Source organism: Pristiophorus japonicus, chromosome 1 (genome assembly GCF_044704955.1).
Source record: "Pristiophorus japonicus isolate sPriJap1 chromosome 1, sPriJap1.hap1, whole genome shotgun sequence".
Lineage (NCBI taxonomy): Eukaryota > Metazoa > Chordata > Chondrichthyes > Pristiophoridae > Pristiophorus > Pristiophorus japonicus.
The window spans coordinates 8565310-8582176 of record NC_091977.1 but is presented as its reverse complement, the minus strand read 5'-3'; the positions used below and the strand labels follow the sequence as shown (position 1 = coordinate 8582176).

The 16867-nt window shown below is 55.1% G+C and overlaps 1 protein-coding gene across 1 annotated transcript in view; it reads right to left on the bottom strand.

The window, feature by feature from the left end:
- The window catches only part of c9 (complement component 9), a 70727-nt gene that overhangs the window by 7088 nt on the left and 46772 nt on the right, over positions 1-16867 (bottom strand). Inside the window, exons 6-11 of the mRNA XM_070877081.1 lie at positions 15335-15541; positions 13793-14033; positions 12837-12989; positions 4718-4896; positions 1692-1923; positions 95-241 (exon numbers count right to left, since the gene is read on the bottom strand). Of these exons, the coding sequence (XP_070733182.1) occupies positions 96-241; positions 1692-1923; positions 4718-4896; positions 12837-12989; positions 13793-14033; positions 15335-15541 (1158 nt within the window). The 3' untranslated portion in view covers position 95. The remainder of the gene's footprint in view (positions 1-94; positions 242-1691; positions 1924-4717; positions 4897-12836; positions 12990-13792; positions 14034-15334; positions 15542-16867) is intronic.

Below are 16867 nucleotides of genomic sequence, written 5' to 3'. Positions count from 1 at the left end.
CCCTGGGGATGGGTTTGATTGGTCCTCCCGCATCTCCGGGACCCTGACACGCGATGACGCGGGTCTCTGTGGACCCCACGGGCAAGCTGTTTACCTCAGCAGTGGGCGACACTCTGCTGCTCCCCCTGGCATGGGGTGCCCTCTCCCTGGGTGCCCAGGCACTGCCGTGTGCGCACCTGTTGTCTGTCAATGCACGGCGACCACCCTGACCAACAGCTCCATTGTCCGTCCGTGTAATCTACTGCTCAGAGAAAGAAAGGGGCATGTGTAACGCTCTCTGTGCTCATTCCATCCCCACCCCCCCGTGACTAATCTCGGGACACCCGTCTCGCTGGAGGGACCGCCCATTATTGCCCCAGAGGGTTTGGCGATGAGGCCGCCATCTTGAAACACTGCAGCTTGTGCGGTGAAGTGCCACAGGGAGGACATTCACCGATCGGCAGCTAGGGGCCACCTCGAGCCCCCTCAACCTCGACTGTGTCCACCACGTCCGTTCCCCCGTCCTCCCTTCCCCTGATCCCCCTTCCCCCATACGCCCGCTCCCCCTTCTCCCGCACACCCATTCCCTCTTCCCTGTATTCCCGTTTCCCCTTCCCCCACACGCCCGTTCCCCCAACCCTTGATCCCCCCCTCCCTCACACGCCCGTTCCCCCTTCCCCGTCCCCTCAACCCTCATTCTCCCCATCCCCCACACACCCGTTCCCCCAACCCTCGATCCCCCATCCCCCACACGCCCGTTCCCCCAACCCTTGATCCCCCCCTCCCTCACACGCCCGTTCCCCCTTCCCCGTCCCCTCAACCCTCGTTCCCCCCCTCGTCCACACACCAACTCCCCCTTCCCCATCCCCGTTCCCCCAACCCTCGATCCCCTCTTCCCCCACACGCCCGTTCCCCCAACCCTTGATCCCCCCCTCCCTCACACGCCCATTCCCCCTTCCCCGTTCCCTCAACCCTCGTTCTCCCCATCCCCCACACACACGTTCCCCCAACCCTCGATCCCCCATCCCCCACACGCCCGTTCCCCCAACCCTTGATCCCCCCCTCCCTCACACGCCCATTCCCCCTTCCCCGTTCCCTCAACCCTCGATCTCCCCATCCCCCACACACCCGTTCCCTCAACCCTCGTTTTCCCCATCCCCCACACACCTGTTCCCCCAACCTTCGATCCATCTTCTCCCACACGTCCGTTCCCCCAACCTTCGATCCATCTTCTCCCACACGTCCGTTCCCCCAACCTTCGATCCATCTTCTCCCACACGCCTGTTCCCCCAACCTTCGATCCATCTTCTCCCACACGCCCGTTCCCCCAACCTTCGATCCATCTTCTCCCACACGCCCGTTCCCCCAACCTTCGATCCATCTTCTCCCACACGTCCGTTCCCCCAACCTTCGATCCATCTTCTCCCACACACCCGTTCCCCCAACCTTCGATCGCCCCTTCCCCCACATACCCGCTCCCACTTCCCCCATCCCCCAGCCCCGTTCCCTCAACCCTCGATCCCCCCTTCCCCACACGCCCGTTCCCCCAAACTTTCAACTCCCTCCCCCTTCCCCCCAACCCCTGTCCTCCATTCCCCGGCTCCCCCCTTTCATCATTCCCCTGATCCCCCTCCCCCCCCACGTCAGATGCCAGATGGTCCAGTGACCCCGTCCCCCGCTGGTCTTGCGGTCAAACCTGTGAGAGCGCCTACCTTTGCCTGTGTGTATGAGTTTGGGGGTCTCGCAGGCAATGCCCTGGAAGGTGATGGGGCACAAGCAGCGGCACTGCCCGTCCAGCTGGATCACCGTGCCGCCGTTCTGGCATGGCGCGCACTTACACACGTTGTACTCCGCCTCATAGTCAGCGATCGCCCGCTCCAGGTTCCGCCTGATCACCGCAGCATCCGTCATCGCCACCGGAACCAGAGCCTGGATTGGCACCGCCTGCCAAAGTTAAACCACCACTCCAGTTACCGGCACACCCACAGACAGGCACAGCGCCTCATCAACCGGCACCACACACCCCCCACACTGGAGCATCATCGACACCACTGACCCCCCAACACCCCCCCTCAGACTCACCCAACACGCCCCTCCCCACCGGCTCACCCCACCTCCCTCACCGGCTCACCCCACCCCCCCCACCGGCTCACCCCACCCCCCCCACCGGCTCACCCCACACCCCCCCCACCGGCTCACCCCACACGCCCCTCCCCACCGGCTCACCCCACCCCCCCCACCGGCTCACCCCACCCCCCCACCGGCTCACCCCACACCCCCCCCACCGGCTCACCCCACACCCCCCCACCGGCTCACCCCACACCCCCCCACACCCCCCTCCCCGACTCACCCCACACCCCCCCACACCCCCCTCCCCACCGGCTCACCCCATACCCTCCCCACCCCACACACTCCCCACCCCCCCTCCCCACCGACTCACCTCACACCCTCCCCACCGGCTCACCCCACACCCCCCACCCCCCCTCCCCACCGACTCACCCCACACCCCCCTCCCCACCGGCTCACCCCATACCCTCTCCACCCCACACACTCCCCACCCCCCCTCCCCACCGACTCACCTCACACCCTCCCCACCGGCTCACCCCACACCCCCCACACCCCCCTCCCCACCGGCTCACCCCATACCCTCCCCACCAGCTCACCCCATACCCTCCCCACCCGCCTCCCCACCCCACACCCCCCCACACCCCCCTCCCCACCCCCCCACCCCACCGGCTCACCCCATACCCTCCCCACCCCACACCCCCCCACCCACCGGCTCACCCCATACCCTCCCCACCCCCCCTCCCCACCCCACACACTCCCCACCCCCCCTCCCCACCGACTCACCCCACACCCCCCTCCCCCACCCCCCTCCCCACTGGCTCACCCCATACCCTCCCCCCCCCCCCCGGCTCACCCCACACCCTCCCCACCCCCCCGGCTCACCCCATACCCTCCCCACCCCCCTCCCCACCCCACATACTCCCCACCCCCCCGACTCACCCCACACCCCCCTCCCCACCCCCCTCCCCAGCGTCTCACCCCACACCCCCTTCCCAAGCGTCTCACCCCACACCCTCCCCACCCCCCTCCCCACACCCTCCCCACCCCCCTCCCCAGCGTCTCACTCCACGCCCCCCTCCCACCCCACCCCCCCTCCCCACCGGCTCACCCCACCCCCCCCCTCCCCCACCGACTCACCTCACACACCCTCCCCACCGGCTCACCCCACCCCCCCCCCCCCCACCGTCTCACCCCACGCCCCCCTCCCCACCGACTCACCCCACCGACTCACCCCACCCCCCCCTCCCCTCCCCACCGACTCACCCCACCCCCCCTCCCCACCTACTCACCCCACCCCCCCCTCACCGACTCACCCCCCCCCTCCCCCACCGACTCACCTCACACACCCTCCCCACCGGCTCACCCCACCCCCCCCCCCCCCACCGTCTCACCCCACCCCCCCTCCCCACTGACTCACCCCACGCCCCCCTCCCCACCGACTCACCCCACCCCCCTCCCCACTGACTCACCCCACGCCCCCCTCCCCACCGACTCACCCCACCCCCCCTCCCCACTGACTCACCCCACGCCCCCCTCCCCACCGACTCACCCCACCGACTCACCCCACCCCCCCCTCCCCTCCCCACCGACTCACCCCACCCCCCTCCCCACCGACTCACCCCACCCCCCCCTCACCGACTCACCCCACCCCCCCTCCCCACCGACTCACCCCACACCCTCCCCACCCCACCGTCTCGCCCCACCATCTCACCCCACCCCCCCCCCCCCCACCGTCTCACCCCACCCCCCCTCCCCACTGACTCACCCCACGCCCCCCTCCCCACCGACTCACCCCACCGACTCACCCCACCCCCCCCTCCCCTCCCCACCGACTCACCCCACCCCCCCTCCCCACCGACTCACCCCACCCCCCCTCACCGACTCACCCCACCCCCCCCTCCCCACCGACTCACCCCACACCCTCCCCACCCCACCGTCTCGCCCCACCATCTCACCCCACCGCCCCCTCCCCACCGGTTCACCACCCCCTCTGCACCGACTCACTGACTCACCCCACACCCTCCCCATCCCTCCCCACCGACCCACCCCCCCCACCCCCATCACACCGACTCACCCCCCCATCCCCTCCCCCCTCCACACCGACTCACCCCACACGTCCCTCACGCCCCCAATCCACCGTCTCACCCCACTCCTCCTCACCCCAAACTCCACCCCACTCCACACCCTGCCCTCCCACCTTCCCCCCACTCTCCTCCACCCTACCGTCTCACCCCACCCTTCCCCACACCCTCCCACCCCACACCTTCCCCCACCTCAAACCCACCCTCTCACCCCACCCTCTCACCCCACCTTTCCCCACGCTCCCCTCCCCATTCTCCCCCACCTCAAACCCCACCCCATCCCAAACCCCACCTCCCCCACACTCCCACCCTCTCCCACCCCAAACCTCCCACCCCACCTCAAACCCCATCCCACCTTCCCCCGCAATCCACACCCTCCTCCACCCCATCCTCACACCATACTCTTCCCCAACCCCCACCCCCGCCACCCCCCCCCCCAATGTTCCAATTGAGAATATAAAAAGTGTCCCTGTGTTTGACCAGAGGCAATATCAGGACCCGTTATCCATCCCCGAGAAACCCATTGAGCTCCCACACGTGGTCCCCGAGGCAGTGATCCCCATGCTGCTCGGCGGTGCGTGCTTCTTTACCTGCTGCCTCACCAGTGTGGCGGAGTTTGTGAGGGAGCTGGCCCATTGAGAGTAGATGGAGGCATCGACAGGCGCTGACTTCGCAGCGAGCAGGACATTGAGCTTGGTGAGAAAGACCACATCACCACCATTCACGAATGACATCACGTCCTTAATGAGGGGCTTTTCCTGCTTGGTCTCTGAAAGAGACGACCGCTTGAAATCACTGCAGAAGGAACTGGAGGGGTCCTGTATGCCCTCTACCCCCTGTATTCCTTTTACCCCCTTCCAACCCCTCTTACCCCCTCTACCCTTGTATTCCTTTTACCCTCTCCAACCCCAGTATCCCCTTTACCCCCTCCAACCCCTCTTACCCCCTCTACCCTTGTATCCCCTTTACCCCCTCCAACCCCTCTTACCTCCTCCAACCCTTGTATCCCTTTTACCCCCTCCAACCCCTCTTACCTCCTCTACCCACTCCAACTCCTCATACCCCCTCCAACCCCTGTTTACCCCCTCCAACCCCTCTTACCTCCTCTACCCCTGTATCCCTTTACCCCCTCTTACCTCCTCTACCCCCTCCAACCCCTCTTATTCCCTCCAACCCTGTATCCCTTTTACCCCCTCCAACCCCTCTTACCCCCTCTATTCCTGTATCCCTTTTACCCCCTCCAACCCCTCTTACCCCCTCTACCCTTGTATTCCTTTTACCCTCTCCAACCCCTCTTACCCCCTCTACCCTTGTATTCCTTTTACCCCCTCCAACCCCTGTATCCCCTCCAACCCCCTCTACCCTTGTATCCCCTTTACCCCTCCAACCCCTCTTACCCCCTCTAACCCTTGTATCCCTTTTACCCCCTCCAACCCCTCTTACCTCCTCTACCCCCTCCAACTCCTCTTACCCCCTCCAACCCCTGTATCCCTTTTACCCCCCCCCCAACCCATCTTACCTCCTCTACCCCTGTATCCCTTTACCCCCTCTTACCTCCTCTACCCCCTCCAACCCCTCTTACCCCCTCCAACCCCTGTATCCCTTTACCCCCTCCAACCCCTCTTACCCCCTCTACCTCCTGTATCCCTTTACCCCCTGCCATCCCTCTTACCTCCTCTACCCCTGTATCCCTTTTACCCCCTCCAACCCCTCTTACCCCACTCTACCCCTGTATCCCTTTTACCTCCTCCAACCCCTCTTACCCCCTCTACCCCTGTATCCCTTTTACCCCCTCAAACCCCTCTTACCCCCTCTACCCTTATATCCCTTTTACCCCCTACAACCCCTCTTACCCCCTCTACCCTTGTATCTCTTTTACCCCCTCCAACCCCTCTTATCCCCTCCAACCCCTGTATCCCTTTTACCCCCTCCAACCCCTCTTACCCCCTCTACCTTTGTATCCCCTTTACTCCCTCCAACCCCTCTTACCTCCTCTACCCCCTCCAACTCCTCTTACCCCCTCCAACCCCTGTATCCCTTTTACCCCCTCAAACCCCTCTTAACCACATATATTCCTGTATCCCTTTTACCCCTCTTACCCCCTCTACCCTTGTATTCCTTTTACCCTCTCAAACCCTTCTTACCCCCTCCAACCCATGTATCCCTTTTACCCCCTCCAACCCCTCTTACCTCCTCTACCCCCTCCAACTCCTCTTACCCCCTCCAACCACTGTATCCCTTTTACCCCCTCCAACCCATTTTACCTCCTCTACCCCTGTATCCCTTTACCCCCTCTTACCTCCTCTACCCCCTCTTACCCCCTCCAACCCCTGTATCCCTTTTACCCCCTCCAACCCCTCTTACCCCCTATATTCCTGTATCCCTTTTACCCCCTCCAACCCCTCTTACCCCATCTACCCTTGTATTCCTTTTACCCTCTCCAACCCCTCTTACCCCCTCCAACCGCTTTACCCCCTCCAACCCCTCTTACTCCCTCTACCCTTGTATCCCCTTTACCCCCTCCAACCCCTGTATCTCTTTTACCCCCTCCAACCCCTCTTACCTCCTCTACCCTGTATCCCTTTACCCCCTCCAACCCCACTTACCTCCTCTACCCCCTCCAACCCCTCTTACCCTCTCCAACCCCTGTATCCCTTTTACCCCCTCCAACCCCTCTCACCTCCTCTACCGCCCTCCAACCCCTCTTACCCCCTCCAACCCCTGTATCCCTTTACCCCCTCCAACCCCTCTTACCCCCTCTACCTCCTGTATCCCTTTTATCCCTCCCATCCCTCTTACCTCCTCTACCCCTGTATCCCTTTTACCCCCTCCAACCCCTCTTACCCCACTATACCCCTGTATCCCTTTTACCCCCTCAAACCCCTTACCCCCTCTACCCCTGTATCCTTTTTACCCCCTCCAACCCCTCTTACCCCCTCTACCCTTAGATCCCTTTTACCCCATCCAACCCCTCTTCCTTTGTATCCCTTTTACCCCCTCCAACCCCTCTTATCCCCTCCAACCTCTGTATCCCTTTTACCCCCTCCAACCCCTTTTACCCCCTCTACCTCCTGTATCCCTTTACCCCCTCCAACCCCTCTACCTCCTGTATCCCTTTACCCCCTCCAACCCCTCTTATCCCCTCCAACCCCTGTATCCCTTTTACCCCCTCCAACCCCTTTTGCCCCCTCTACCTCCTGTATCCCTTTACCCCCTCCAACCCCTCTTACCCCCACTATCCTTGTATCCCCTTTACCTCCTCCAACCCCTCTTATCCCCTCCAACCCCTCTTACCCCCTCTATCCCTTTTACCCCTTCCAACCCCTCTTACCCCCTCTACCCCCTGTATCCCTTTTACCCCCTCCTACCCCATCTACCCCCGGTACCTCTTATACCTCCTGTACCCCCAGTACCTCTTAAGAACATAAGAATTAGGAGCAGCGGTCGTGCATTCAGCCTCTTAAGTCTGCACCGTCATTCACTGTTATCATGGCTGATCTTTGACCTCAAAACTCCACTTTCCCACACGATCCCCATATCCCTTGATTCCCTTTGAGTCCAAAAATCTATCGACCTCAGCCTTGAATATATTCAGAGACCCAGCACCCACCACCCCCTGGGGCAGAGGATTCCAAAGATTCACAAACCTCTGAGTGAAGAAATTCCTCTTCATCCCAGTCCTGAATGACCGACCCCTTATCCTGAGACTATGTCCTCTGGTTCTAGACTCCCCAGCCAGGGGGAAACAACCCCTCTACCCTGTCAATCCCCCTCAGAATCTTGTATGTTTCAATAAGATCACCTCTCATTCTTCTAAACTCCAAAGAGTATAGACCCAATCTACTCAATCTCTCCTTATAAGACAACCCTCTCATCCCAGGAATCAATCTATTGAACCGCCTCCAAGGCAAGTATATCCTTCCTCAGACACCAAACTGTGCACATTACACGACAGGCTGAATGGTTTCTTTCCCCACGTGAGTTGATACCCACACGCCTGCCCCGTGATAGCAGCACTGAGCCACCAGCAGCAACAATCTACTGGATGAACTGCAGCAACTCACCAAGGGTTCCATTCCCTGTGACCTCCACCACCTAGAAGGACAAGGGCAGCAGGCGCATGGGAGCACCATCACCTCCACGTTCCCCTCCAAGTCACGCACCATCCTGATTTGGAAATATATCGCCGTTCCTTCATTGTCACCGGGTCAAAATCCTGGAACTCCCTCCCTAACAGCACTGTGGGAGCACCTTCACCACACGGACTGCAGCGGTTCAAGAAGGCGGCTCACCACCACCTTCTCAAGGGGCAATTAGGGATGGGCAATAAATGCCGGCCTTGCCAGCGATGCCCACATCCCAGGAACGAATTTTAGGCACTGCATCTGTTCCACATTAGCAGTCCTCCGGCACCATGCCTAAATCCAAAGAGGACTGGAAAATGATGGTCAAGGCCTCTGCTATTTCCTCTTTTACTTCGCTCAACAGTCTGGGATGCATTTCATCCGGGCCTGGGGACTTATCTACTTTCAAAGCTGCTAAACCCCTTAATACCTCCCCTCTCACTATATTTATTTCATCCAGAATATCACACTCCTCCTCGATAGCAGTATCTGCATTACCCCTTTCCTTTGTGAAAACAGATGCAAAGTACTCGTTAAGAACCCTCCCAACATCTTTTGCCTCCACACAAAGATTACCTTCATGGTCTCTAATAGGCCTTACCCTTTCTTTAGTTACCCTCTTACTCTTAATGTATTTATAGAACATCTTTGGGTTTTCCTTAATTTCACTTGCCAAGACTTTTTCATGCTCTCTCTTAGCATTCCTAATATCCTTTTAAATTTTACCTCTAAACTTTCTATATTCCTCCAGAGATTTTACAGTATTTAGCCGTCGGTATACAAGTTTCCCTTTTTTTCTTTATCCTCTCCTGCAAGTCCCTAGACATCCAGGGGGCTCTAGAATTGTTATTTCCACCCTTTTTCTTTAAGGGCACATGTTTGGCCTGAGCCCTCTGGATCTTCTCCTTGAATGCCTCCCACTGTTCTGACATCCATCAACCATAGAGCTGCGAAACACCAAAGGGCAGAAAACGTTAGTGGGAGTTATGTACAGACCACCAAACAGTGGTAGTGAGGTTGGGGATGGCATCAAACAGGAAATTAGGGATGGGTGCAATAAAGGTGCAGCAGTTATCATGGGTGACTTTAGTCTACATATTGATTGGGCTAACCAAACTGGTAGCAATACCGTGGAGGAGGATTTCCTAGAGTGTATAAGGGATGGTTTTCTAGACTAATATGTCGAGGAACCAACTAGAGAGCAAGCCATCCTAGAATGGGTCATGTGTAATGAGAGAGGATTAATTAGCAATCTTGTTGTGCGAGGCCCCTTGGGGAAGAGTGACCATAATATGGTAGAATTCTTCATTAAGATGGAGAGTGACACAATTAATTCAGAGACGAGGGTCCTGAACTTAAAGAAAGGTAACTTCGATGGTATGAGATGTGAATTGGCTAGGATAGACTGGCGAATGATACTTAAAAGGTTGATGGTGGATAGGTAATGGCAGACATTTAAATATCACATGGATGAACTACAACAATTGTACATCCCTGTCTGGCGTAAAAATAAAATGGGGAAGTGGCTCAACCGTGGCTAACAAGGGAAATTAGGGAAAGTGTTATATCCAAGGAAAAGGCACATAAATTGGCCAGAAAAAGCAGCAAACCTGAGGACTGGGAGAAATTTAGAATTCAGCAGAGGAGGACTAAGGGTTTAATTAGGAGGGGGAAATAGTATATGAGAGTTAGCTGGCAGGGTACATAAAAACTGACTGCAAAAGCTTCTATAGATATGTGAAGAGAAAAAGATTAGTGAAGACTAATGTAGGTCCCTTGCAGTCAGAATCAGGTGAATTTATAATGAGGAACAAGGAAATGGCAGACCAATTGAACAAATACTTTGGTTCCGTCTTCACTAAGGAAAACACGAATACCTCCCGAAACTACTAGGGTCCAGAGAGAAGGAGGAACTGAGGGAAATCCTTATCAGTCAGGAAATTATGTTAGGGAAATTGATGGGATTGAAGGACGATAAATCCCCAGGGCCTGATAGTCTGTATCCCAGAGTACTTAAGGAAGTGGCCCTAGAAATAGTAGATGCATTGGTGGTCATTTTCCAACATTCCATGGACTCTGGATCAGTTCCTATGGATTGGAGGGTAGCTAATGCAACCCCACTTTTTAAAAAAGGAGGGAGAGAGAATTATAGACTGGTTAGTCTGACATCGGTAGTGGGGAAAATTATTAAAGATGTAATAGCAGCGCATTTGGAAAGCAGTGACAGGACCGGTCAAAGTCAGCATGGATTTCTAAAAGGGAAATCATGCTTGACAAATCTTCTAGAATTTTTTGAGGATGTAACTAGTAGAGTGGATAAGGGAGAACCAGTGGATGTGATGTATTTGGACTTTCAAAAGGCTTTTGACAAGGTCCCACACAAGAGATTAGTGTGTAAAATTAAAGCACATGGTATTGGAGGTAGTGTATTGACGTGGATAGAGAACCGGTTGGCAGACAGGAAGCAAAGAGTAGGAATAAACAAATCCTTTTCAGAATGGTAGGCAGTGATTAGTGGGGTGCCGCAGGGCTCAGTGCTGGGACCCCAGCTATTTACAATAAACATTAATGATTTAGATGAAGGAATTGAGTGTAATATCTCCAAGTTTGCAGATAACACTAAGCTGGGTGGCAGTGTGAGCTGTGAGGAGGATGCTAAGAGGCTGCAGGGTAACTTGGACAGGTTAGGTGAGTGGGCAAATGCATGGTAGATGCATATAATGTGGATAAGTATGAGGTTATCCACTTTGGTGGCAAAACAGGAAAGCGGATTATTATCTGAATGCAACGAGACCTGGGTGTCATGGTACATCAGTCATTAAAAGTAGGCATGCAGGTACAGCAGGCAGTAAAGAAAGCAAATGGCATGCTGGCCTTCATAGCGAGAGGATTTGAGTACAAGGGCAGGGAGGTATTGCTACAGTTGTACAGGGCCTTGGTGAGAGCACTCCTTGCGTATTGTGTGCAGTTTTGGTCTCCTAATCTGAGGAAAGACATTCTTGCTATTGAGGGAGTGCAGCAAAGGTTCACCAGACTGATTACCGGGATGGCAGGACTGACATATGAGGAAAGACTGGAACGACTAGGCTTATATTTACTGGAGAATGAGAGAGGATCTCATAGAAACATATAAAATTCTGACAGGACTGGACAGGTTAGATGCAGGAAGAATGTTCCTGATGTTGGGGAAGTCCAGAACCAGGGGTCACAGTCTAAGGATAAGGGGTAAGCCATTTAGGACCGAGATGAGGAGAAACTTCTTCACCCAGAGAATTGTGAACCTGTGGAATTCTCTACCACAGAAAGTTGTTGAGGCCAGTTCGTTGGATATATTCAAAAGGGAGTTAGATGTGGCCCTTGTGGCTAAAGGGATCAAGGGTTATGGAGAGAAAGCAGGAACGGGGTACTGAAGTTGCATGATCAACCATGATCATATTGAATGGCGGCACAGGCTCGAAAGGCTGAATGGCCTCCTCCTGCACCTATTTTCTATGTTTCTATGACACTGATTTACCCACAAGTAGCTGTTTCCAGTCCACTGTGGCCAAATCACTTCTCAACTTAGCAAAGTTAGCTTTTCCCCAATTTGGGACTTTTATTCCAGTCCTATCATTGCCTTATCCATAACTACCTTGAATCTGACTGAATTATGGTCAGTGGCACCCAAGTGCTCTCCCACTGATACCCCTTCATGGTCTCTAATGGGCCCTATCCTTTTGTTTGCGGTCAAAGATCAGCCATGATCTTATTGAATGGCGGAGCAGGATCGAGGGGCCATGTGGCCTACTCCTGCTCCTAATTCTGAAGTTCTTAGGTGCTGAACATGCCCTGGGAGTTTTTGGATCCGGGGCTGTAGTGTCCCATCCTGCAATAAACAATCCTCTTTTCCCTTGTGCCTTATGGCTCACCACAACAGATTGTCTGAAACCTTCATTGACTGACTCGTTTGGAGTCATAAGAACATAAGAACATAAGAAATAGGAACAGGAGTACCCCATACAGCCCCTCGAGCCTGCTCCACCATTCAATACGATCATGGCTGATCTGATCATGGACTCAGGTCCACTTCCCTGCCCGCTCCCCATAACCCTTTATTCCCTTGTCGGTTAAGAAACTGTCTATCTCTGTCTTAAATTTATGCAATGACCCAGCTTCCACAGCTCTCTGAGGCAGTGAATTCCACAGATTTACAACCCTCTGAGAGAAGAAATTCCTCCTCATCTCAGTTTTAAATGGGCGGCCCCTTATTCTAAGATTATTCCCTCTAGTTCTAGTCTCCCCCATCAGTGGAAACATCCTCTCTGCATCCACCTTGTCAAGCCCCCTCATAATCTTATACGTTTCGATAAGATCACCTCTCATTCTTCTGGACTCCAATGAGCAGAGGCCCAACCTCCTCAACCTTTCCTCATAAGTCAACCCCCTCATCCCCGGAATCAGCCTAGTGAACCTTCCCTGAACTGCCTCCAAAGCAAGTATATCCTGTCGTAAATATGGAAACCAAAACTGCATTGCCCAGTGAGCTTCTGATGGAGTTGCTCGCAGGTTCCACGCGCTCCAGATGACACGACGTCCATGTACATACCTTTGTACCCTTTGGTAACCTTGTGACATTTGTCAATTTCAAACTTCTGGTCAAGCCCAAGACTGCTGTCGTTCTTTCCTTTAATCACGTTCTGTTGGATGTTGAGATTGGCATTTAGCCCCAGGCAGGCCTTCACAAACTCCGTAGTGATATCTATAAAATGTGCAAAAAGGTACGGTATTAAAGGAGCTACAGGCTGCGCCTCGCTGATGGCACAGCTGCTTCATCACCAAAAGGTACTGAGGCAAACAGACCAGCCAATGTCCCAGGCTACGCCCCTGGCCTGCGTCAAGTTACCTGATCTCGGATGGATTGTGAAATCTCGCTGTGCTCGCTGACCTACAGTGTCTCCCGACCACACCCCGATTGTAAAATTCTCATCCTCGTTTTCAAATCCCTCCATGGCCCTCGCCCCCCCTCCCTATCTCTGTAACCTCCTCCAGCCTCACAATCCCCACGCCCCCCCATCAGCATCACCGCTGTGCTCGCTGACCTGCAGTGTCTCCCTGTCCGGCAATGCCCCGATTTTAAAATGCCCCCACGCCCCCCCCCCCCACCACCAAGATCTCTGCGCTCCTCTAACTCTGCCCTCTCGAGCATCCCTGATTATAATCGCTCCAGCATCGGTGGCCGTACCTTCAGCTGCCTGGGCCCCAAGCTCTGGAACTCCCTCTCTAAACCGCTCTACCTCTCTCTCCTCCTTTAAGATGCTCCTTAACACCTACCTCTTTGACCAAGCTTTTGGTCACCTGTCCCTAATATCTCCTTGTGTGGCTCAGTGTCACATTTTGTGTCAGTTATGCCCCTGTGAAGCGCCCTGGGAAGTTTTGTGGTATATTAAAGGCACTATGTAAATACAGTTTGCTGCTGGCTGTAAAGGGATTGTTCGAGATGCATCAACAAGGGTGTGAAGGGTCGTGTAACTTGGCTTCAGACCATGAAACGGCATGGCTTACGTTGTTTGGTCATTTCGGACTTGTCCAACACATACACCATTTGATAATCACCACCCAGGACCCCGGAGGAGGTGTAGTGTGTCCCGTAGTCGTCTAAGAGTTTAAAATACACTCCCTTGTCATAGTCTATGGGCAGGCTCTTCAAGTCAACAATAAAATCTTCATCGAGTTCGTAGCGATTCCTCCGCATACGGAATTCTGCCAGCTGTACTTGGCCTTTGACCCGGATGTATTGCTCAGTCTAGATTTGGCAGAAATCACGCAGTTATTTCACATTCAGAATTACATTTTCCACACAAGAAATGAGGAACATGTGGCTGGTATCACACCCCAACCCCACCCCTCAACGCCCACACCTCCGCTCTACCCCCACACGCGCCCCATACCACTTCTACAACCCTCCCTTCACTCCAACCCCATCCCCCACCCCACAACTCCCGCACACCTCACCTCCCCTGCCCCACCGCTCCCTCTCTCCGATTCCTCCCGAATACTCCCCCCCCCCCCCCCCGCTGTTCACACACCTTCCCCCACTCCCTGCCGCCCCACAGTGCTTTCCCTCTCTCCTCTGTGCTCTCTCTCCTCAGCTCCCCATCTCTTTCTTCCTCTCTTCCCTGGTCTCTCTATATCCCCAGTCTCTTTCTCTCTTCCCCGCACTCTCTCTCTCTTCCCCTACTTTCTATCCTTCTCTCACACCTCTCCCTCTCTCACACCTCTCCCTCTCTCACACCTCTCTCTCTCTCACACCTCTCTCTCTCTCACACCTCTCTCTCTCTCACACCTCTCTCTCTCACACCTCTCTCTCTCTCACACCTCTCTCTCTCTCACACCTCTCTCTCTCTCACACCTCTCTCTCTCTCACACCTCTCTCTCTCTCACACCTCTCTCTCTCTCACACCTCTCTCTCTCTCACACCTCTCTCTCTCTCACACCTCTCTCTCTCTCACACCTCTCTCTCTCTCACACCTCTCTCTCTCTCACACCTCTCTCTCTCTCACACCTCTCTCTCTCTCACACCTCTCTCTCTCTCACACCTCTCTCTCTCTCACACCTCTCTCTCTCTCACACCTCTCTCTCTCTCACACCTCTCTCTCTCTCACACCTCTCTCTCTCTCACACCTCTCTCTCTCTCACACCTCTCTCTCTCTCACACCTCTCTCTCTCTCACACCTCTCTCTCTCTCACACCTCTCTCTCTCTCACACCTCTCTCTCTCTCACACCTCTCTCTCTCTCACACCTCTCTCTCTCTCACACCTCTCTCTCTCTCACACCTCTCTCTCTCTCACACCTCTCTCTCTCTCACACCTCTCTCTCTCTCACACCTCTCTCTCTCTCACACCTCTCTCTCTCTCACACCTCTCTCTCTCTCACACCTCTCTCTCTCTCACACCTCTCTCTCTCTCACACCTCTCTCTCTCTCACACCTCTCTCTCTCTCTCCCCTTCCCCTTCCCCATCCCCATCCCCCCCATCCCCCCCCTCTCTCTCTCTCTCCCCTCTCTCCGTCGGGACGTTGCTGGTACCTGTGATCTGGGACAGTACCTGTGACTGTGTGTGATTGAGCATCTTGTTGAGATTCCTGCTCAGGTCACCCTTCAGGTTGAAGCCGGCCATGCCACTCACATATGGATTCTGTAGTCTCAGAGACCACCCAAGGTTGAAATTGCTTGTTGTTTCTTCGATGATGTTGGTGACCACTTGCGACATACTCTCATACACCTCGGTTGTGAAGTGTTGCTCCATTCGAGTCTGGAAGAATGAAACATAGAAACATAGAAAATAGGGGCAGTAGTAGGCCATTCGGCCCTTCGAGTCTGCACCGCCATTCAATATGATCATGGCTGATCCTCTATCTCAACACCATATTCCCACTTTTTCCCCATACCCCTTGATGCCTTTTGATTCCAGAAATCTATCTATCTCCCTCTTAAATATATTCCATGACTTGACCTCCACAGCCTTCTGTGGTAGAGAATTCCACAGGTTCACCACCCGCTGAGTGAAACATTTCTCCTCATCTCGGTCCTAAATTTCTTACCCCGTATCCTGAGACTGTGACCCCTTGTTCTAGACTTCCCAGCCCCGGGGGGAAACATCCTCCCCGCATCCAGTCTGTCCAACCCAGACAAAATCTTTTATGTTTCATTGAGATCCCCTCTCATTCTTCTAAACTCTAGTGAATACAGGCTTAGTCGACCCAATCTCTCCTCATACGACAGTCCTGCCACCCCAGGAATCAGTCTGGTGAACCTTCGCTGCACTCCTTCTATGGCAAGTATATCCTTTCTTAGGTAAGGAGACCAAAACTGCACGCAATACTCCAGGTGCGGTCTCACCAAGGCCCTATATAACTATAGTAAGACATCCTTGCTCCTGTACTCAAATCCTCTTGCAATGAAAGCCAACATACCAGTTGCCTTCCTAACTGCTTGCTGCAGCAAAACCATTGGGTTCATTTGAGGATCAGTAATAAGCCAGAGACCAAATGGCTCCTCACCTCATTCCTTCCACACACCCTAGACCGATACATGAACTGTCTTCTCCCGAGCTCCCAATCCTGCACACTCTCCCACCTCCCTAAATCTTCACTGTTTGGATAGGAAGACTTGGCGCCTTCTCCAATTCCAATTCACTCTTTCCTAGGATTCCTACAGCATTTGCTCCTTAAAAACCTGCAGCTGTTGGTTTCCTATCCTATATCTGTTTATGTTGATTGAGGGATAAATATTAGCCAGGACACCAGGGATTCCTACCTCTGCTCTTCTTCCAAATAGTGCCATGGATTCTTTTACATCCACCTGAGACAGCAGAGGTGGCCTCAGTTTAACGCCTCATCCAAAAGGCGCTCCCTCAGTGCTGCCCCTCCGACAGTGCAGCGCTCCCTCAGAAATGCCCCTCCGACAGTGCAGCACTCCCTCAGTACTGACCCTCCGATGGTGCAGCACCCCCTCAATACCGCCCCTCCGACAGTGCTGTGTCCCCCAATACTGCCCCTCCGACAGTGCAGCACTCCCTCAGTACTGCCCCTCCAACAGTGCGGCGCTCCCTCAGTACTGCCCCTCCGACAGTGCTGTG